General features: G+C 42.1%; 1 protein-coding gene across 1 annotated transcript in view; it reads right to left on the bottom strand.

Moving 5' to 3' along the window:
• The window catches only part of NECAB1 (N-terminal EF-hand calcium binding protein 1), a 123,354-nt gene that overhangs the window by 91,859 nt on the left and 6,951 nt on the right, over positions 1-24,544 (bottom strand). The window contains exon 2 of the mRNA XM_084620064.1: positions 20,358-20,382. Within this exon, the coding sequence (XP_084476190.1) occupies positions 20,358-20,382 (25 nt within the window). The remainder of the gene's footprint in view (positions 1-20,357; positions 20,383-24,544) is intronic.

The following is a 24,544-nucleotide window of genomic DNA, read 5'->3' on the forward strand; positions in this document are numbered from 1 at the left end:
AACTAACACGACACAACATCCTTGACTCACTCTCTGCCCAACCTCTCTTATCTAATATTTCCCAACAATTAGCATTTCAGAGCTGGATTCCATCTTAATTTGTTTGCTGGATAAAAACCTCTGATATGCACATTTTGTGGCATGCATACTTTTTAAACTGGCTGGTGTCACTGTAGTGTGGTGTGATACATCCTTCTAGGAGGATACAAGATGGGATTTTCAAAAGTGCTGTAGTAATTTAGGAGACTTATGCTCCTAAATCACTTAGGCACCATTGAAAATTCAAGACAGCAGCCACATTTTAAAACATGTTGGGTTGGATGTATGGCTTCTGTTTTTCTGTGAGCCACAGAAACGAAATCTGAGTAGACTGGTACAGTCTGTACCAGGTATGGAGCTGCTGCAATTGTTATATATGTATGTGGCTGCAAAGATCAATGGCCATTCTCCATTCTGGAAGGTGGGGTTCTGGACTGCAAAGAGCTGCAGCCGGTGCCAGGTTCTGGTTGCTGTTGTATGTAATGTTTAAATAACAGTCATTTTAACTGTTAAATACAAGCTCTTTGCCTTAATAAGGAGAGCACACAGCAGACTGATTTTTTTTTTAAATACTATTTATTAGAGCTATCTGATTATACACCAAAGAATCTTCCTCTATGTACAATCTTCCTGTAACTACAGTGTGAAGACTGAAAAAACAGGACTGAGTGCATACATTCCAGTGTGTTTTTAACCAGTGGAATAATCTGACAAAGCATCACATTTTGAGCAATTCTTCTGATTAGAACACTTCAGAAATGGGCTTTTAATGCCTTCCAAGATCTTACTGTTGAAGTTCAGCAGAACTAATTGCTGGCAATTAATCACTGGATGTGATGGGCAAATAGCATGGATAACTGAGCCCATTCCCGGAGCAGTCTAAGGTAATTCTTATAGGTCATCCTGCAGTGCAGAACAGACTGCTAATACTACCTTCAAAGAAATAAGAATAAAAAAGAGATTGTCCCAATTAAACAGGAATCTCTAAGGACAGTGACTATAAGTATTAACTGTTAGAGTAGCACATGGACATTCGCCTTATTTAAGTCACATTGTAGGGAGAGGATTTAGAGTATATCGGGATAATGAAAATAAAAACATAGACGAAACCAGACACAGGGTATCAAGCAGACACTTTGGGCCACTTTTTCAAAAAAAATTGCCCCTGTGTGAACATCCGTGCGTACCTGCTGTTCTGATATTAGCATCTGAATATGCAGGTGGCAGAATTTCAATCTGCAAGCCCTGTGATCTGTAGGCAAAAGTGGTAAATTCTGTCACCTCTGCACACCGGTATTCTCAAAAATTGCAGCTGTCCGTACTTTCATGGTCACAAGCAGCAATGGGGTTGCTAAGAGCCCTTTAAAAATGTAGCCCTCAGACTCTGGGAGTTAAGTTGTAGGATGCAGCATTGAGGCGCAGAGGTTTTCTGCTGACTCCTCTTGAAGTCAAGTGTTAGGATTCTGCACAGTGGCATAACATTCACCCTGTCAGGCAGAGCAGGGGAGTCCTTTTGGCAACCCCAGTGGGGTCATTAGAATTCAGATGACTCCATGGGTAAAATATTGAGGCACACAACCATTGTAGGTTCTAAAAGTGATTAGCTGCAGCACCAAGCACAAGGGGGCCCCGATGAAGATGACAGGTGACTAATTCAAGCAATCTGGATCACTGGGTAAACTGGGCACAAGCAAACACTCTATGTTTAATTATAGCTAAATGTAAATGTATACATCTAGGAACAAAGAAAGTAGGCCAGACTTACATGGGGGACTGTATCGTGGGAGGCAGTGACTGAAAAAGATTTGGGGATGGGGGTAGATAATCAGCTGAACAGGAGCTCCTAGTGTGATGTTGTGGCCAAAAGAGCTAACTTAATCCTAGGGTGCATGAACTGGGGAATCTTGAGTAGGAGTAGAGAGGCTATTTTACCTGTGTATTTGGCACTGGTGCAACTATAGCTAGAATACTGTGTCCAGTTATGGTGTTCAGTATTCAAGAAGGATGTTGATAAATTGGAGAGGATTCAGAGGAAAGCCATGAGAATGATTAAAGGATTAGAAAACATATCTTACAATGACAGACTCAAAGAGCTCAATCTATTTCACTTAAGGAAGAGAAGGTTAAGGGGTGACTTGATTACAGTGTATAAGTACCTACATGGGGAACAAATATTTAATAATAGGCTCCTTAGTCTAGCAGAGAAAGGTATAACATGATCCAATGAATAGAAGTTGAAGCTAGACAAATTTAGAATGGAAACAGGCATAATTACTTTTAACTTTATTTTATTGTTTTTATATAATATAAACACATAACACAACAAAACATATAAATACATGCACAAGATGGAGACAGCATATAAATAACAAAATTCAAAGTTCATTATTTGCAAAACCTGGAAAAAATTAAACCAGCAGAGATCATACAGGGTATCAATTATTAAAATGACTAAATAGATAAATAAGTGAGAACATAACCTCTGAGTATCAGAGACTGTGATGGAATGTCCACAAGACTGGAAGGGGTTAAGGTGGCCAGGTATGCCAATTAACTGCTCAGCCTGCACCTGGAAGAGAAGCCAGGGAGGAGGGAATTAATTAGACAGGAGGCTGACCTGGGTAGGAACAGGAGGGGCCTGTATAAACCCCAGGAGCTGAGGGACGAAAGAGGCTGCAGGGAAGTGGTCTGTAGTCACCTGTGGGAAAGGAGAAGGTTGGGGACTATAGAGGGTAGTCCACAGTTACTCCCTAAGAGAAGTAGACAGAATTATTTTTTCCATTAATGCAGTAGTAGAGAGCTCACTAAGCTAATCTGTGTATGAGGCAGGAATTACAGATTTCCATTTTCTCAAGATAACCTTTTTGGCCACTAAAATAGTTACAGCAATCCATTTCTTAATGTTAATTGGTAATGCCAACTCATCCCGCACCCCTAGAATTCACAAGCTTGGAGAAGGCAAGACAGAGGCTCTTGAAGCTTTTGAGAGAGCTTGAATATGGTGTTTCAGAACAGATGCTTTTTTGACAGGTATTGAGGATGTACAAAAGTTTGGTATACAGCTGTTTTCATCTCCAGCATTCTTTGTGTTTTGTCAATCTAGCCTTGAACAGCTATTCTGGATCCTGTAGTATCTTTTTATATCTTGTTCTGGAATAATCACAAGGATAAAGAACTTGAAGTATCTTTTCCATTGAGCCAGATATCCTCTGAGGTCTCTGTTGACGTAGTCTTTTCCCTTTTTTGTCTGTGACTTTTGTTTCCATATTTCTTAAAATGTTCTTCTAGAGGTGAGAGAGTTTAAATGGACTGATTTCCCCCTATCCTTGCATGAATTCTTGAGTGTAGCCTGTGATGAAGTGGGAAATTTCTTAATGTTTTGTATGTGCGTGCCTCAGTTTCCCCTATGTGCTGCATGTTTACCTAGGTGGTGGGACAGGTTGTGTGATCTTTGAAGAGACTCCCTAGAGAGCAGATGTGACTGTTGTCCAGCTTCCTAGGCCCAGACAATGGGTAGACATTAGCAACTGACCTCCCTGTCCCCGCCATAGCCAGTTGGCTGTAGAACAAAGAGATGAGGTGGAGGCCAGGTGATTGGTTTGCCTGGGAAACACACAAAAGATGGAGGAGTGGCAACTGGGCATGACTGATGGTGGGATGTTGTAAGCTGGTCAGTCTCCTGGTTTGGAACTTGTGAGGAAAGCCAGGGCTCTGGATCTCTCCAAGATGGACTTTGCTATAATTTCCTGCTTTCTGTGCTAACCAGAACTGTTCTATGCTGAGTTCCAGATGACTAATGAACCCTTTTGTTTTACAATGCTGGCTGAGAGTCACTGCTGACTGTGGAAGTTGCGGGTGCATGGCCCTTTTGGGGGGCATATAAGGCTTCCCCAGGTGTCCTACTCAGGTGAACTCTCTGTGGGGAGCTCACGGTATGAACAAGGGTGCTGAAAGCTCTGAACTCAGTTCCAAGAGGCACTGAAGCCAAGGAGCCCTAGGGAGAGTGTGCCCGGAGGGGGTGTCACACTGAAGAGGGTGCTGTCTGAATTTCATTCAGAGCTGTTCCAGAGCACCGAGCCTGTGCACCCATGACATAGCCATGAAAAGAAGGAAATGTGGGAGAGCAGTAGCTGCTATTTGTTATAAATGTAGTTGAAGAATGCCAGTCTATCATTTTATATTATCTCTTTATTTTTGTTACTCCTTTTTCCATCCAAATTATTTGAAGCATGGAGTTGGCCTTGATCCTGGGGCGCAGGTTATCCCATGGTGGTATGACAAGAGAAGGAGTAAGATTGGATGCTAGAATCGTCTTTTAGATACATCCATTGCTTGCAATTTATTCCAGTTAATGCAAAAACCATAGCTCACCACAAAAATGTCAACTACAGTCAATAATGGTAGAATTGATTTGAATGAACTCTTCAATAGAACAAAAGTGTCATTAGCATATAAACTGCTTTTGTATTCTTTCCTGTTTAGAGCCACTCTATCAGTGGCTGAGTGGCATATATACATTGTCAGTGGCTCAAGAGAGAGAGATTAAAAAGGAGGGACAGGTGTAAACTTTTAGAGAAGAATTAACCATTGGAACAATTTACCAAGGGTTGTGGTGGATTCTGACCATTTTTAAATTGAGTTTGGATTTTTTTTTCTAAAAGACATTCTCTGGGAATTATTTTGGGAAAGTTCTCAGCCTGAGGTTGTGTAAACCATTCAAACAATTTTTGGGGTGGCTCTAAAAGTTTGAGTTCACACAGCTATTCTTCATCTTCTAACAACACCCTGACTCACTCATGACACATCATACAACAAGTACAGAGAATGAAGGGGGGGTGTAGTTTGACTCCAGATATTTACCACAATCCTGCCTCCTCCTCCAGCCATAATGAGGCAGGGGTCCTTTGGAAAAACAGTACATTATTATGTAATTAAATACTGTACTGCAATGCACGTCCTCAGGGAGCAATGTTCAGGATTTTTCACTCTCTCCCACTTGTTTTTTCCGCTCAAACTCACAAGCTTTGCCCAAATTCAAAATTGGGCAAAATGAATTTCTGTCTCAGCTAAACATTTGGAGGTTTGTTCATCGCTGTGTTTGACATGAAAAGAGACAGATTGCAGCTGCAGATAATCACCCTTAAAGTCTAAATAAAATGTCAAAAGTGACAAAAAGCCAAGAAATCAAGGTGGCACAATATTTTGCTTTGAACAAGCAGTTTTCTGTGACACAACTGCCATAAACAGCTGTTTGAGAATCTAAATACATCTGCCATTTGGCACTAGATACATAGTGTGAATATCAAATGAGTGTTGTATGAACAAGCTTTTCTTAATAAATATCATCTTTGGCTGTAGCTTAATCACTTAACAGAGATGCTTTCAATGATCCATTTACTCAAACTGCCTCCTTTAGCTTTCACCCTCTTTAAAAAAAGAGGGCTTCAAATGTTGTAGCATTGGTTATTCGTGAGGAAGGAACATGAATGACATCAATGTTCTCTCTGGGAACCTTGACCATGATTGACTCAGAGAAAAGAGAGGGGCCCATAGTATCCATTAGGATACAGAACCCCGAGGCACTCCTCTATTAACCTGGTTCTACTTTTAAGGAGACCTGATCCTGTGCCATTAAAGTCACAGGGAGTTTTGCCAATATGGAGCAGGATTGGGTCTTACAGCGCTTTGTTTTCTATTGCTTAACTTGTTAAATTCATAATCCCTGGGCAGACTTTGCCTCTTGCCTCATGGTTATTTATTTTCACTAATGATCTTATGAGAGACCTAATCACAAGCTTTTTGAAAATCCAAGTAAACAATGTCCACTTTTATCGATTAATTATAAAAATCCCTGACATTATAGGGGCTTTTTCAGAGGCTATGATGGTTTGAGCCTGTCCTGTTGTTCTCATCTAAAAGCTGTACTAGGCTGTCTTTAGTTACACTCTGAGCTGTGATTCACCAAAGCATTACTTAAATTTTATACCAGAGTAAACTTGCAGTAATACAGTCGTTAGTCAGGCTCTCCATCAGTTTCCTTGGTACTGAGGTGAAGGTCACAACTAGATCACCCTCACTAAGGTTCTCTTAAAGCAGCACCTCAGAGTATCCACCGCCTTTTGGATCTTCAGGAATAGCTGCTGTTTGTAAGAATATGCTTCGTACCTTTACCAATGTGTCTATTTCATACTTTGTTTCCCTCACAACCATCAAATATCATTTGGTCCAGGTGATTTACTGCAGTTGAGCTGAAATTTCTACCTTATAGACTTCAAACTTTGTCATGGGTAAATATAAACAGAGGATGATTCATGAAAGACAAAATTTTCTGAATGCAGTGTTGTTGTAGCTGTGTTGGTTCCAGGATGTTAGAGAGGGGGGGATATGATCGAGGTCTATAAAATCATGACTGGTGTGGAGAAAGTAAATAAGGAAGATTTTTTTCCTCCTTCTCATAACACAAGAACTAGGGGTCACCAAATGAAATTAATATGCAGCAGGTTTAAAACAAACAAAAGGAAGCATTTCTTCACACAAAACGCACAGTCAACCTGTGGAAATCCTTGGGAGAGGATGTTGTGAAGGCTAAGACTATAACAGGGTTCAAAAAAGAACTAGATAAATTCATGGAGGATAGGTCCATCAACAGCTATTAGCTAGGATCGGTAGGGATGGTGTCCCTAACTTCTGTTTGCCAGAAGCTGGGAATGGGCAACAGGGAATGGATCACTTGATGATTCCTTGTTCTGTTCATTCCCTCTGAAGCACCTGGCATTGGCGACTGTTGGAAGACAGGATACTGGGCTAGATGGACCTTTATGTCTGACCAGTATGGCTGTTCTTATGTTTGTAAGCTTTCCAGCTTACACAGAGCTCTTCTTCAGGCCTGCCTATCTCTCCAACAGAAACTGGTCCAATAAAAGATATTATCTCACCTACCTTGTCTGTCTCAACTTTTCTGAAGTCATTCCTTCCCTAGACAAATCTAAGTTACACCAAACTCCAGTATCATTTGCCGCGGGAACATGGCCTCAAATTGTTTTGCAAGCCTTGCTTTTTCATGCCTTCTCCAGTGTCTTTCATAAACATGATTTATTTAACTTCCAGCCACAGCTCCCTGTCTGCCTTGGAGTCAGAATACTGTTATATATCTTATGCAGATGGATGAAAGAAGGAGCTATACACTGTATCTTCCATTCTAGCACATGGGCACTTATGATACATTTTCACAAGTGTTTTCATTTTGTCTATTGTAGAAGCTTTCCTTCAAACTCCTACACTTTAGTTAATTAAAACTCACATCTCTGTGAGGCTATGCCCATCTTGCAAGAGATCAGTGAGACAGATAGGTTAAGTGACTTCCCCACAGTGAGTCAGCAATAGAACCAAGACTAGAGCCTAGGAGACATAGCTGTTAGTAAGTTGCTCTAACAGTTAGCAGCTCCCACATGGGAAATCCACGTGCAGGGGAACTCTATTGTTTTCTTGAGCTCAAAGACAACCCCTGTGATAAAAAAAAATACACAAAAATATTGGGCATATGGTGCATCCAAATGTCTTTCTCCAAATGAGACAGGTGTACACATCCAGCAAAAGGGAGCTATGGTGACCACAGGTTGTGCAAAAGGCAGAGGAAAGTATGGAATTGCTACAAGATCACAGGGCAGAAGGGAGTTAACCAAATCAATTCCTCTTCCGGCCCTTTGTTTGTCTTGCCTACTCAGAATGTAAGCCCTTTCGCTCAGGAACTCTCTAACTGTATTCAGACAATACCTATAACAAGGGGGCCCTAAGCTCAGTTGGGATCTCTCAGAGCTACAACTCATAATACAGCTATAGTTTCCACAAAGGAAATGTGAAACCCCCTCAGGTTTGAGAAAGAGTAAAAGGCCAGTTGCACTATTCATTCCACCTGGGTGGTAATTAGTTACTTTCTTGTCAGACAGAAGGTACCTCTCTACACTACAATAAAACACCCACAGCTGGCCCTGGCCAGCTGACTCAGACTGGTGGGGCTGGGGCTGGTGGGCTATAAAATTGCAGTGTAGATGTATGGGCTCAGGCTGGAGCCTGGACTCTGAGTCCACCAGAACCGGGAGAAGGTGGCAGAACCCCAGGAAAGGGCGGGGCCCAGGCCCCAGAGGCTAGGTGGATTCTTTAGGACTTTGGACTGCACCTGTACACTTCCTTGCCCAGAAGGGGTTTGGACTATCAGTGTCTCAGCCAGAGGACTGAGTGGGGTAATGAAGCCAGAGAGCAATGAAGATGGAAAACTCCTGCAACTTTGCACCTATACACATGAATGGGTGATGGGTGCACATGATTACAGGCAGACTTTCAGTAGTGGGGGATGTCACGTGATGCTGGGAGATCATACAGCTAAATGGAAGCCTTGAGGTGCAACCTGTAATCGTAATGGTCACTGTCCAGCATAGTATGCATTAGAGTGAGCAGATGTGGGCAAAAATGTATTCAAGCCACTAACCTAAAGTGAGAGCTCCTCATATACAGTATAAACTAGCCAGTAAGCAGGGCTAGCTTTAGCATTTCTGACTAATTGTGTAGTGAAGAATACAAGGGCTACTATATTTCTATCATTCTAAATTAGCAAGATGCATATGCACAGTGCCATTCCATTTAATTTTGCATATTGGGAAATAGTTTTTGAAAAGCACCATCATCGTTTAAAAAAATTATGGCACATGCACAAATGGCAGTTTTCAGCTCTCATAATGGGGCCAATCCATGACTAATTTTCAGTGAACCACCCGAAAGCTTTCCTCCTTCCTAAGCATCATCTCTCTGCCAGGTGCAAATGATTAAGCAAGGTAGGGGAGAATCAGGGCCTATGTCTTTAAATTGCTCTTTCTCAAAACTTAAAAAAAAAAAAAAAATGAAAAGGAGGACTTTGAAGCGCTGAAAAAGGATAAAGCATAAAGCAACAATCTTCCATCCCCAGCGTTTAAGCTGCATCTCTTAACCTTTCTCAGCTTCAAGTCCCCATGGAATAAGAGGGAGGCATTAACTGTAATACAGGGAGACAAAAGATAGGGAGCCTTGGTTGGCAGCCAGCAGCTTATGAATGCAGAAAAGTGAGCCAGGCTGTCACAGTGATCTCAAAAGCTTTCATCGGAAAGCTGGGGTTCCTAAATTAATTTTAAATGAGTTAATTGGGCTGAAGAACAAGATGGAGGAGAATGAGAGAAACTACTGACACGTGTCTCCAGCCCCGGAGAGCATTCAGCTATATAGTAGAGCTTATGAAATTGAAGAGATCCAAACAAAACACTTCTTTCTGCTTTATAAGCACCAAAGGCCAGATCCTCAAAGGTACTTAGGCACCTAAGAATTTCATTGGGAGTTAGGTGCCTAACCTGCTTAAGTGCTACTGAAAATCCTACTAAGTGCCTATCTGCATCTTTAGGCCCTAGGTGCCAAGTTCACTTTTAGGGCAGAACTGAATGTAACTCGAAATTCAGCTTAAATACAGGCCCATAATTAGACCTGACCCATCCTTCAAATCTGCTATGCAATATGCCCTTGCAGAGGCAGTCAACATGACTTATAGGACACCCAGACGAGTGAGCATATGTGCAAAAACACACTTCCATGGCCCAGCCCCACATTCTAGCTACAGAGGGCTTGAACAAAATTGCCCTAGGCTGCCTCTTTTCCTTCATTTGACAGAGAGGTGTCGTGGGCATAGAACTATCAGCAATGGATTCAAACATGACATGGACAACTTCAACGATTTAAAATAATTTTCTCTGTCTCTCTTACTTTTGCCTGATTTGACTTAGTGGGTGAAGGGCTGGAAAGCTGGCCAGGATGCAAGGAAATGAAAGAAAAACGTAAAGTGTGAAGAACTGCAAACAGCACATCAGCTGAAAAAATACTGATGAAGAGTGCAGAGGAGATGTCAAGTAATGAATTTTAATGTGCTACAGAACAATAAATGTTTGTCTACTGCATTCAAGGCACTAGAAATAAAAAAGATACAGATCCTTAACCAGCCTGGCAAATGCACTGTGCTTTAATACAGATTGTCTTTTTGGATAGATATAAGTAGTAGTATGCTCATTTCACAGATGGAGAAGCTACTTTACATAAGCAGACCTAAGATCACACAACATGTCAGTGGCATAGCTGGAAAGAGAACTTGGAAGCTCTGGCTTGCAGTCCCCAACAATAATCATAGTTTTTTGGTAGCATGATTAATAGATTTTAAGGCTGTAAGTAAGTAAAGTCCATTTATTCATTGTAGCAGAATTTTTTAAATTCTTTGTGATTCTTTGCTAGCTCTGAGCGCTTTGCAGCTGACCTCCCAGTGACCTGCTGCACATTGTGGTTAGATGTTGACTGCGTGTGTGTTTATTTGTTGTGCTGTCCCAGCTCTGCGCAGATAATAGAGATAGCAGACCTCAGTTAAACTGCCCAATAAATTCACAGACTCAGTTTTCAGCGAAGGCACCCAGCCAGGTTTATTGTCGATGAAGCACGATAATAGCACCCAGCAGACTCTACGAGGATACTAAGACATGTATGCTCGTGACAATGGACACAGCTCACTCAGTGGTGGGACTTTCCATTCCCCCCTCGGCTGGCCAAAGACACTCCCTCTGAGATACATCTTTATACACCGATACAAACAAGTTGCGTATTACCCCTGACGTATTAAGGTGCCACCCTCTGACATATTAGGGTGCCACCCATTGCCTTGTATATGTGTTTTTGCAATATTAGCCCCATGTTTGCCAAATTCTGTGAGCAGGACCTGTCTCTTGCTCACAACCTGACTTTGCTTCATATGGGTGTTGTATAAACCAGGCAAGGTACTAACAAGCTTCAACAGGACTTTATTTTCAAAGTGGAAACCTGTTTACCAAGCTGCTGCTGCACCCTCTGGAGCTTTCTCCCAGCCTCTCAACTCCTCCCCCCTCCTTCCTGTTTCCTGTCCTTTCAGACTCCCAACAGCCAGTGCTCCCAATTCTAATAATTACACGTAACATCTAAACACCACAACTGGCAAAGTTTTAACCGCTACTTTAGTTCAGGCCTCAGGACTCATACCAGGCCTCTAATACCAGGGCTTATGTCTCAGGCTCTCTTCCTACTACACATACCATCTATCCCTCTCCTTACTGGCTGTCCCCTACTATGATGACCTGTTGCTATTCCTTCCATGATAACTTTCTTGAGATTATTTCCATCTGTGCACCTCATGTGACCAAAGCACATAAATTTGCACCTGTTGCTTTCTGACAGCAGGATCTGTTTCTCTTCAATAATATTTCTAACATAAGCATTCCATCTTCTTTTCTATCCAGGAGATATGCAACAGTTTTCCGCAGCACCAGTTTTCCCCATCTCATAAGCTTCAATTTTCTTCTTGACAGCAGCATTAATTTCCCTTGATTCACATCCAAAAGTCACTAAGGACAAAATTAAGTTTTCTTCAATCAAACCGTCATACATTTTCAGATGACACAATTTTTCCAAAATTCTGTAGGTATAGGCATGTAGGTATACATCTTGCTGGGCGTGAGTAAACTTGCCTATACTTTGATTTGAGTGCCAGGTTAAACTGTAAACAACAGAGTGTGACAGAATGTGCTGGAGATGGTATTTTCGGGCTAGTTGAGATAAGTGGGAATACCCTGAACTGATAACCTTGAAATGTGGATAAGGTGAAGACATAAGTGATTAGTTCCTTACACAATCTTCAAAGTGATTGGTCCTTATATGATCCGTATGATGTCCAAACCAATTAAATTAAAAAAGCATAGATGTTAGTAGCTAGTAGTGTGTGACATGATTTGGAATTATGCTATTATTCTGTATCTAAACACCCGTGGCCTGACCAATGTGGGCTTAGAGCTGGTCCATGCCTAGTAAAGGAACCTGAATGATGAGCTGGAAACTAATCGAGTTTGGATCCCAGAGAACTGGATGAAGTGTTCTTCAAAAGTGGATGAGATGTTCTGGATAAGCCAAGCGCAAAAGTTTTCGGAAGGAATCCCAGCAATGCCATGGCTGAATGAGCCATTCCTAATCTTCTTCCAATTTCTATGGAACACCCTCTTTTATTGAATATGTATGATCCCAAATAATTCAATTAATCTACTGCCTCTGTGGCTTGACCATTAATTGTGATGTCCGCTTGCATCTTGTTTTTGTTAATTGTGTCAACATACATGCATTACATTTTCACCTCATTCAGCGATAAGCCATATTCTTCACTGACTGTTTTTACAAACTACAACATTTCTTGAATTGCTTCTGTGGTGGTAGCAAAGAGCATCATGTCCTCAGCATATCTGAGGTCAGTTAAGGGGTGTCTACCAGTGGAAATCCCAGCAACTTCCACTTTGTCAAAACCTTCCAGGGCAAGCCTCATAATAAATGTGACCAACAGCAGGGGCAGTGAGTGATTTCCACTGGGCAGGGTGTGACACAAGGGTTTATTCTGCCCTCAAACCTTTTCAACATATACACAGAATTTAGGGCCTAAGGGACCATTATGATCATAAGATCTGACCCCCTGTATGCCACAGGCCATAGAACTTCACCAAGTGATTCCTGCATCTAGAACCCAGTATTAAAGTCAGGAATTTGCAATGCTCTCAGTTTTGAGTGCTTCAAAAACATTTGACTTGTAAATCGCTATCACCATAACTAAGATTTAGTGAAAGCCACAGCCCCACAGAAGTTTTGCATGTAAACATCAGTGTTTACCATGCAAGTGAGCTGTCAATCAAAAATATCTTTAAGCATGGAAATGGAATTCAGATCTCTGGAGAACGGAACTTGTTACCAGATAGTTGACTGATCTTAACAACGATACAATTCTATCATTGTTAAGTTCATTTATTCTATGTAAATTGCGTGACATATGAATTATGAATGAAAACTCAGTGTACGTATTATGAGTCAATCATGAAGAGGTGCTGAGCAGCTACAACTCCCATTGGAGCCTGAGGGAGCTGTCGGTTCTCAGTCACTCTCTGAATTTTGTCTCATATTAAAATTATCCTGAGTCCTTTGGCAGTACACTTTTGATGAACCATTGTTTGCATTGTGTTGGAATTGGGGTGAAACCAAGACTCCTTAGCAGTCCATATGACTGACTTCATTGGAGCCAGGATTTCGCTTATTGTACTAATGTTTAAGGTAATGCTGTACACAGGAGAGCATATGAAATTATCAAACCAGATATGATGATAGTGATGCTATTTTAAGACTATTTAACAGTCTTTATAATGCACATTTAAAAACCCACATGACTGTGACAACTGTGTCATAAAAAGATTGGGATTGTAGAATGAAAACGTATCAATGTGAAAACAGTAACAATTTCTGAAGGTGACTAATCAGAATGTAAGTTTTATCAAAATTTCAGTTAAGTTACTTGCTGAAAGAGAATATTTTTCAAACAGCTCAGAGCTTGCAGCAATTTAAAAAAATAAATTAGACAACAAGCTAGACTAAGAGTCAGGAGAGAGAGAGAGAGAGAGAGAGAGTGTGTTGATCTTGGCATTATAATATTTTATATTGGATCTGCAGGTTTTTTCCACTGGGCACTTGGTATTCAGACCGTGCTCTCTTGATCCTTTGTTTTGGTCTATGCAGTTGGTTTTTATTTTTTCATCATTTAGTTGCAGTCATTCTTCATCACATGCTGAGTAGTGTTCCTATCTGTACACAAATAGAGGCATCTACATTTAACTTGTCTCTTGTAGGTCTGCCTATTGCAGCTCTTTGTTTTTATTAGATCACTGATCAGAGCTGGCCTTAATATTATTGGGTAAGGTTGTGAAAATAAATTGGGACCCAACCTCAAAATGTAACCAGATCCTGGCCATTATTGTGATTGCAGCAAGATGGTTTTGGGCATATGCCAAAACTTAACTGAATCATTTCATATAAAAGTGAGTGGGAGAATCTTTGTACTAATACCAACTTCTTGCTGCTGGAGAAGTGGAGCATATGTAGTTTGTTCTGGAGTCCATACACAGTTCCCAACATCTACAAGTTTATCAAGCTTCAATTGTCCAAAGAAGCTGGGGGCAAGAGGGGGTCCTGCTAGGTTCCCAACCATTGTAGGGTTCAGTCTGATGGCTGGGGAACTTCAGCATGTTCTTCAGGATTTACAAACTTATTAATTATTGCAATGAATGTCCAGTGAGGTTGATATTTTACACATGGGAGAACTAATGCACAAAGGTAAGTGACTTTACCAAGACCGCAGAGAGTCTGTGTCAAAATGGGGAATTAAAGTCTCTTGCTATAGAGCTGTGCATGTAGTCCACTAGACCAGATTATCCCTCAGGCCACTGGGCTGCTCTCAGTTGTGGCCAGAGGTCACAATGGGAGAGGATGTGGATGAAATGCAGACAGCCACCTGGGAGGTAGCTTGCAGAGTCCTTTGTGCCATCACTGACAGTTCAGCTGGCACTACACTCTGTTTTGAATGGGTCTGGAGCCAAGTAACTGGTTATTCAGGTCCCACAAAGCCCAGCCTCAGATGCCTTTAGGAGTGGACTAGATTAGTGACAATTTCAACCTTAGCCATTAGTTGTGTTTTCAAGGCTATCTCCACACAGACCAGGGCTGGAGGCTTTTAAAAGGTTGAGAGTACGCTTTGCATGTAGAGGTCCCCCCAAAAGGAAGAGAGCGTGTGCAGGCCTAAAAAAGTGCTCCTCTCATTACATAGCAGGCAGCCTGCAGAGAGTTGAGCCAACGTACCGGTGGTGTTCAAGCCAAGCTCTCCCACCCCCCCGAGAGAGGAAAGCAGAAACTAGCAAGTTCCCCTCTTGTTCTCTGAGCGATAGCTGTGAAAGATCTGAGGATGCTAAAGGGGAAAAGGGCAGTCAGAAGAGAGGAGGTCCCTCCTCACACTCAGTTGCAGAGAGGTGGAGAGAGAGTAGAAGCACATCAGGATGCAGGTGCTGTGCAACCAGGGGTGAAAGTAAAATGCAGATTTTACTGGTACGGGGCCACTCTGGCCCGCCCCCCAAAAGGGGCGAGGCCTCGGGTGGAAGGGTCAGGGCTGGGGGTCAGCATCTCCCAGCCAGTCTGTCTGTGCTCCCTGGCCCGCACTGCCCAGGGCTCCAGCGGCGATTTAAAGGGCCCGGGGCTCTGTCGGCGCAGCTGTGGTAGCGGCAGAGGCGGCCAGAGCCTTGGGCCCTTTTAAATCGTGGCCCCGGGGCAGCTACTCCTTTTGCCCCCCCCACCGTCAGCGGCCACTTTAAAGTCAGCGGTATGGGCCGGTCCTGGCGGCTACCTTTTACCAGTACGCTGTACCGGCCTGTACCCCCTTACTTTCACCCCTGTGTGCAGCATCAGGGCACAGCCCTGTGATTATTGTGTGGCACTTTGCGACTCCATTTAATGGTGAAGCAGCTCTCCAGCAATTCAAGGATGAGTGTCACTGTTCTGAGATCAAGAGGTCTGGACTCAACACCCTTAGCTCTTTCTTTCTGTATTAACACAGACTGTTTGCTGGTGGATTAGTGAGGAAATAGGGAGTACGTTTGAATGTCCACTCTTATGCAAACAGGGAAGAAGTATAGCACGATTTTTGGCTCAAGGACCCATGGTCAGAAGAGGCCCCAGTGACCAGCAACTAGTACAGTGCACACTTGATTGTGGCCAACTGACCACATGCTGCTGATGCAAGATCCTCGTTCCATGGTTCAGCCCTGTGCCCTTCAAACCATGTCAGAAGGTGAGTGAAGGGATTAGTGCAGACAGTAATGGAGTCATGTAGTTCCAGTGCAGCCAGCATGCATGGCACACACTGTTGGCTGTGGGAAGAAGGAGTGAAGATTGATTTTCAGGGAGAGATGGGGAAAGCCAAAGTTTTGGTGGTCCCCACCCAGTATGCTTTTGTTTCCCCTACAGCTGGGAGGGGAGGGGGACGATAAAAATTGTTGTTTCACAGGGAATTCTACAAATTAAAAAATAAAAAATTCTGTTTGAGAAGGGGGGGAGGAAATTGAAATTTGCTATAAAAAGAAATCCTGAAATAATTAATTGCAAGTTGATTGAAAGTTTCATTTTGATTTAGACTTTTTAAAAAATTGATATAATGTAAAATAAAAAGATCAAACAAAGTTTGTTTTGAAACAGAAAATCAAAACATTCCTTTCCCAAAAAGGTTTAAACTGAACATTTTGACCATATAAAAAGGATTGTTTGCAATTTTTTTCTTTCAAAATGAACTTCCATCATAATGTTTAGCTTTCAATGAATTGGTGTCTGTCGGAAAATTTCCAAGCAGCTATACTCCTCCTCCTTTCCCTTAAATCACTGGCATTTCTTACTTACATGTTGTGCTCCCTCTGAGTAAGAGAATCAGGCACATGTGAGATTGCCAGGTATTAAAACGGTGTTGATCTAATCCATACTTTGCATTTATGGAGCTCACCATCAGTTATCATCAGCCCATTTTGTCATGAAAATGTGAACTACAAATATAGCTTAGTCACCTGATCTTGTTGAGAGTATGGATAATTGGTTAGAACTGGAAAAAATCAACAAAAGAGTTCAAAATTATGCAGTGGTATGCATGTTTGAAGTAGTACAGAGGCCTCTCTAACCTGGCGACTTTAGCAAAAGAAACACATCCCAGCTGAATGAAAGGTTAGAAAATACTCATGAAATTTACTCTTCTTCATATAGGAATATGACTATTTGATGGTGCAGTTTATAATTTAGAGCCATATTTAATGGTCATAAGGGTAATATAGCCATTGTAGCATTTGTGAGTGGTGGTAATTATGTTCTTATTTAACAGCAAGATTTCCATGCTCTTTGATCTCTCATTTCATTTTGTTTTTAGAAGATGTCATGTATTGTCCTTTGGGGTATTCTATATTATCCAAGGCTAGATTACAACATTTTCTACCAAGGAGTTGTGCTATTTCAGAATCTATTGAGTAGTTACCTAGCACGAGTAAATACTACCGTTCTGTGAACAAAATCCTGTCTTTAGTTTCGGGAGCTGTATTAGGGCGGCTTATGGGGTAAGGTGGAACAGAGCAGTGACCGTGAGAGCGACAGCCATGCATTCTGCACAATACACACTTTGCAGTTGCATGGCAGGATGGCTTGGAGTAAGCTGGCACAGTGTGCTGCCAAACTCATTTTAGTTCTCATTTGATCAGGAGCAGCACGTGTCCCTGGCTAGCTCATTCGACTGACTACATCATAGGGGCTAGCAGGAGGGCAAGACATGTCTCCTATCTGGTGGAGGTGGGAAGTGGACCAGTGCACTGGCTGAGTGTTCCACCTACTCTTCTCTTGAATTCTAGAGAGAGATCATGTCCTGCTGCTTTGCTAGGGACGGGGAAGGGAAGATGCTCCTTGTGCCTTCTTGCTTCCCAGAAAGCTAGTTCGGGACAGGGCAGGCTCTAGCCTGTAGTGGAGAAGTCAGTTCCCAGAATTGGTCATGGGTAATACCTGGTTCATGAAATATCCTAGATGAATTCTTGATGCATTTCCCATCTGATTGAGACTGGAATGTTCTCTCTCTTCGGGTTTAAACACTGACCTTTCATTAATAGTATTTTTAGGGCAATACATTCAATCGGGACACTCGCATTTGAAATACCTAGATTACTTTTCCTTCTACTAGTTAAGCTGTAACTAATAAGGTTGCTTAATATCTAACAGACATATATTTCTTAAGTGTCAGGATACAGTTCTGATATTTTAATTTCTCACTGAAGGTAATGTAAAAGATTGCTATGATTTCAAAACAGCACTACCTTAACAATATGTACAAGAACTTACATACATTACTGCAACAAACATGATATGCTAATATAACAGTAAATCAATATTCGGTTTCCCACCATACTGAACAGATGTCATTTACAATGCAAAGCACCCAGTTCACAAAAAAATATTTTGAAACATTTGCTGACAACAGCTTAAACATGCTATATATATGTGGCCAGCCTTCTAATATCTGACTTCCTCAAACAGAGGTTATCTCATGGCAAACACATCTCTTAGAAACACATCTGATCACTTTTAGAGTACATCTACATTAGAGCAGGATGGTGTAAATTCCAGCTTGCATACACTTACCTGAGCTAATTCCATTTGAGCTAGCATGCTAAAAATAGCAGTGTAGTTGGAGTAACGTGGGTGAAGGCATAGGCTAGCTGGCTGAGTATGAAGCTGGGAGTCCAGGCAGTTACATACTTGGGCAGCTAGCCCAAGCTGCTGCCCACGCTGCCCACGCAGCCCAGGCTAGCTCAAATGCAATTAGCTCAGATAAGTGTATGCAAGCTGGGACTTACACCATCCAGCTCAAATGTAGACATACCCTTAATGTGGCATGAGCATTTACTCTGCTAAATCACAAAAGAATGGAAGTATGTTAGGTTTGTTGGTATTCAGGAGTTGAGCAAACATTGACACAAGCAGTTTCAGTTTCTGATTTGTTGACTGATGTTAATACAACTAATGTGGTTGAATTATCACCTTAGAATCAGGGTGTTCTTTCCCATGAGTTTCTCCTTGCTCTAGTGAGATCAAGGGTTGTGAATTTCAAAGACAAATTGCCTTTAGGCTGACATGCCATTGGACTATGCTGGGCTAATCAGGTTTGTCACTGACTGGGGATTACTTCCCCCCTATTTGAATTAACAGAGTATGGTCAATGAATTAAGGGGGCAATGCTATTCTCTCACTGTGGGAGTGGAGGATCTTGGCTGTCATAGAACCAGCTGGTTCCACTGTGCATTGGGGTTGGGGGGTATGGTTCAAAAGGACAGGAGACAGATCCTCAGCTGGTGTAAATGGTCACAGCTCCACTGACATCAATGGTGCTCTGACAATTTATAGCAGATGGATATATGGCCCCAGATGTTTTCATCCTATATGGTCCACAATCAGCAGATCTCCATTAGACTGAGCTCTACAAATTGAAAAACAGTGAGAGCTGTTGTATTGGAATATAGCATTTACAAAGACCTTCACACTCCCCTCCCACCCCCAGCCCTTAAATGTACCAAGATACTATCTGCAAGGTTTATTTTTATCTATCTTAGGTACTTAAAGGGTCCCCATTACCACATGTATTTATCCTCACAACACCCCTGAGAGGTAGGGAAGTGCTATTAGCCTCATTTTACTGATGGAAAACTGAGGCACAGAGCTACTAAAAGCAGGGGACTGGACTAGATGACCTCTCAAGGTCCCTTCCAGTCCTACAATTCTGTGACTTACCCCAGCCATGCAGGAATTCTGTGATGGAACAAGGAGCTGAACTTGGGTTAAAACTAGAGCCTGATCCCACAACAATTATACTTGTATTTACAAGCACACTGGTTTCCCTTGTGATGGTCCTCATAATGCAGGGGGACTGCATGTGTGTGTCAGGGCTTCCAGTATTTCATTCTAAACTTACTGTATTTTACATAATGGAAAATCATCAGTCCATGCTAATATACCAAGAAGGTTTTGTATGACTATGAATTACACATAAATTACATTCAGGGCATTCATCCTGCCTTCTAACACATGGACAGACAAACAAATATCTGAAAAATGTGGGAGGAAAACAAATTTGATTTGAGGAAATATATTTAAGTATTTTAAAATAGTAGAAATGGAGCTATTAGTAATATTTAAATGGCATTTGTAAACACAGTTACTAATAATACATATGCATGCAACGAACAAAGATGCTAGTAGAATCCCTAAGCCAAATTTTGCCTTTGGGTGCATGTGCACTTAATTCACTGAGCCAAATATTGCAGTCTTTACTCAAGCAAAACTATTGACATCAATGGGAGTTTACCCTGAGAAAGTAAAATTTGGCCCAATAGATTCTGTGTGCACATAGCCAAAGGTAGCATGTGTCCCCACATGCACAGACAGTTCTTCTTAATAAGAGTCTGCCTGCTGTATGTAAAAGAACAATTGGTAATTAGCTTATAAAATTAATTGGTATTCAAAATGGCAACCAGTTTTACCACCTGAATGTAGCTGCTACACTCTAAGGCCTGCAATCAGATCCTGGACAGACCCTTATACCTGTGTATAGTTCCATCGTCTTCAATGGGACTCCATGCAAGCACAAGAGTCAGCCCATAGAGATCCAACTGCCAGATCAGGAAAGAAAATCATAAGCATCAAACATCATGTCTCTGACTTCTAGAGTGACAACTACTATACTAATAAAAGCTGGTTTTCATTTGAATGTGTTCAGTGCCACCTAGTTTATCAAGCATTAAAACACAGGTTTGGGTCTGATAGATTTTTCTGAAGAGAAAAAAAGAGTCAGAAGTGACTGGTCTTACCATTTTTGTCTGCTCTTCTCAATATCTAAATAGAAAAAGAGAGAAAGGAATCACTTTCTGTATACAGGTGTCAGAGTAGCAGCCGTGTTAGTCTGTATCCTCAAAAAGAAAAGGAGGACTTGTGGCACCTTAGAGACTAACAAATTTATTTGAGCATAAGCTTTCGTGAGCTACAGCTCACTTCATCAGATGCATCCGATGAAGTGAGCTGTAGCTCACGAAAGCTTCTGCTCAAATAAACTTCTGTATACACTGTATGACATGCAGATTTTAAACAATGAGCATTTGCCTTTTTTTTTTATTCCATCATCATATTTTCACAATGCGGTAGCAAGAGAAGCCCCAAGTTTGCTTTTGTCCCTCTCTCACAGTGAGCTTTCTTTAACTCCAGTGCTGTGCACTCATAAAACCAGGGCCCTAGTAATTATTTGTGTTTGTTTATATATATCTATAATATTGCTGACAAGCACTGGACAATAGATTGCAATAGACAATCCAGGAAGTTTTTGGAAAGCGTAGGGGACAATTTCCTGGCGCAAGCACTGGACAATAGATTGCATAGACAATCCAGGAAGTTTTTGGAAAGCGTAGGGGACAATTTCCTGGCGCAAGTGCTAGAGGAGCCAACTAGGGGGGGTGCTTTTCTTGACCTGCTGCTCACAAACCGGGTAGAATTAGTGGGGGAAGCAAAAGTGGATGGGAATCTGGGAGGCAGTGACCATGAGTTGGTTGAGTTCAGGATCCTGACGCAGGGAACAAAGGTAAGCAGCAGGATACGGACCCTGGACTTCAGGAAAGCAGACTTCGACTCCCTCAGGGAACGGATGGCCAGGATCCCCTGGGGGACTAACTTGAAGGGGAAAGGAGTCCAGGAGAGCTGGCTGTATTTCAAGGAATCCCTGTTGAGGTTACAGGGACAAACCATCCCGATGAGTCGAAAGAATAGTAAATATGGCAGGCGACCAACTTGGCTTAATGGTGAAATCCTAGCGGATCTTAAACATAAAAAAGAAGCTTACAAGAAGTGGAAGGTTGGACATATGACCAGGGAAGAGTATAAAAATATTGCTCGGGCATGTAGGAATGTTATCAGGAGGGCCAAATCGCACCTGGAGCTGCAGCTAGCCAGAGATGTCAAGAGTAACAAGAAGGGTTTCTTCAGGTATGTTGGCAACAAGAAGAAAGCCAAGGAATGTGTGGGCCCCTTACTGAATGAGGGAGGCAACCTAGTGACAGAGGATGTGGAAAAAGCTAATGTACTCAATGCTTTTTTTGCCTCTGTTTTCACTAACAAGGTCAGCTCCCAGACTGCTGCGCTGGGCATCACAAAATGCGGAAGAGATGGCCAGCCCTCTGTGGAGATAGAGGCGGTTAGGGACTATTTAGAAAAGCTGGACGTGCACAAGTCCATGGGGCCGGACGAGTTGCATCCGAGAGTGCTGAAGGAATTGGCGGCTGTGATTGCAGAGCCACTGGCCATTATCTTTGAAAACTCGTGGCGAACCGGGGAAGTCCCGGATGACTGGAAAAAGGCTAATGTAGTGCCAATCTTTAAAAAAGGGAAGAAGGAAGATCCTGGGAACTACAGGCCAGTCAGCCTCACCTCAGTCCCTGGAAAAATCATGGAGCAGGTCCTCAAAGAATCAATCCTGAAGCACTTGCATGAGAGGAAAGTGATCAGGAACAGCCAGCATGGATTCACCAAGGGAAGGTCATGCCTGACTAATCTAATCGCCTTTTATGATGAGATTACTGGTTCTGTGGATGAAGGGAAAGCAGTGGATGTATTGTTTCTTGACTTTAGCAAAGCTTTTGACACGGTCTCCCATAGTATTCTTGTCAGCAAGTTAAGGAAGTATGGGCTGGATGAATGCACTATAAGGTGGGTAGAAAGCTGGCTAAATTGTCGGGCTCAACGGGTAGTGATCAATGGCTCCATGTCTAGTTGGCAGCCGGTATCAAGTGGAGTGCCCCAAGGGTCGGTCCTGGGGCCGGTTTTATTCAATATCTTCATAAATGATCTGGAGGATGGTGTGGATTGCACTCTCAGCAAATTTGCGGATGATACTAAACTGGGAGGAGTGGTAGATACGCTGGAGGGGAGGGATAGGATACAGAAGGACCTAGACCAATTGGAAGATTGGGCCAAAAGGAATCTGATGAGGTTCAATAAGGATAAGTGCAGGGTCCTGCACTTAGGACGGAAGAACCCAATGCACAGCTACAGACTAGGGACCGAATGGCTAGGCAGCAGTTCTGCAGAAAAGGACCTAGGGGTGACAGTGGACGAGAAGCTGGATATGAGTCAGCAGTGTGCCCTTGTTGCCAAGAAGGCCAATGGCATTTTGGGATGTATAAGTAGGGGCATAGCGAGCAGATCGAGGGACGTGATCGTTCCCCTCTATTCGACATTGGTGAGGCCTCATCTGGAGTACTGTGTCCAGTTTTGGGCCCCACACTTCAAGAAGGATGTGGATAAATTGGAGAGAGTCCAGCGAAGGGCAACAAAAATGATTAGGGGACTGGAACACATGAGTTATGAGGAGAGGCTGAGGGAGCTGGGATTGTTTAGCCTGCAGAAGAGAAGAATGAGGGGGGATTTGATAGCTGCTTTCAACTACCTGAAAGGAGGTTCCAAAGAGGATGGCTCTAGACTGTTCTCAATGGTAGCAGATGACAGAACGAGGAGTAATGGTCTCAAGTTGCAGTGGGGGAGGTTTAGATTGGATATTAGGAAAAACTTTTTCACTAAGAGGGTGGTGAAACACTGGAATGCGTTACCTAGGGAGGTGGTAGAATCTCCTTCCTTAGAGGTTTTTAAGGTCAGGCTTGACAAAGCCCTGGCTGGGATGATTTAACTGGGAATTGGTCCTGCTTTGAGCAGGGGGTTGGACTAGATGACCTTCTGGGGTCCCTTCCAACCCTGATATTCTATGATTCTATGATTCTATGACACATCTACAGAGTTATACATATATATCACTGCAGTAATACAAAGCGCTTGTCAGCAATTAAAATGTCTAAACCTGAAAGGGAAAATAAAATCTCTGCTCTGAAGGGGTTATAATCTCATCCACAAACAAACTTGCATTGAAATAACTCAATTGGTTTTCATTTGTGATTGCAGTGCAAGTCTGTATGTGAACACTCATTTCCAAATACAAGTATCCTATGTCAATTTAACTTGATTTGGTACCTGTAAAGTAAAAAGCACCCAGACTTGCACCAGAATTTCTAGAAGTGTGAATTAAAACCAATTTAATTATTTTGGTGCAAGTTTCTATGTAGACCAGTCCTAAAGGTACAAGGGGTGGTACAAACAATGGACAGGGTGTGGATATTAGAGTGCAGTCAATCCAGGACCCATGGGTTGTTAAGTGATTTAAAGGAGCAGAGAGAGACTGTGTAATGGAATGTTAAACTGTATTATACTATTCAGCCACTAGGTGACATTGTGTAAAATACCTCATTTAGAACACCCCCATCCATACCTGGCAGAGCATTAAAGGATCTAAAAGTGAACATGTCTGGTATGTATAGGCAAGCTCTGTAGCGAGTCCATATCTGGTACAGAAGAACATGACATGGTGTCAGGAGTAAACTAAGAACCAAAACAGAAAGAAAACAACAACAAAGGTTGCAGGCAAAAGAAACAGCAACAAAGGTTGCAGGATCTCATCAACATTCCATTCGTCATTGCCTGAGAAAATTCTGCTTTGATAAACCTTCAGAATGAACAGACTGGAAACAAGATTTTGCAAGATTTTGCATTATTAACAAGCTACACAAAGAAACTGGAGATACACAGGTATCATCTTTAATATATGGTATGGGGAAGCAAGCACAGCATATTTTAAAATCATTTGACTTTACTGAATACAGTCACAAAGATGACTATGAAAGGGTTCTGGCTATGTTTGATGAATACTTTATACCTCAGAGAAATGTGGTTTATGAAAGAGCATGTTTTCATTAGAGAATTCAATTTCATCAGAGAACCAGGGGAAAATGATGAATCTTTTATAAGAGCTCTGCATGTATTGGATAAAAATTGTGATTTCGAGGAATGGAAAACATGAAAATATCAGACAAGCTGGTTATTGGGTTAACAGATAAAAATCTTTCACAACAGCTACAACTGAAGAGAGTTAGCCCTAACCACAGCTATACAGATAGCAAAACAGTCA

The sequence above is a fragment of the Lepidochelys olivacea genome (assembly GCF_965140295.1).
Source record: "Lepidochelys olivacea isolate rLepOli2 genome assembly, chromosome: 2".
NCBI lineage: Eukaryota > Metazoa > Chordata > Testudines > Cheloniidae > Lepidochelys > Lepidochelys olivacea.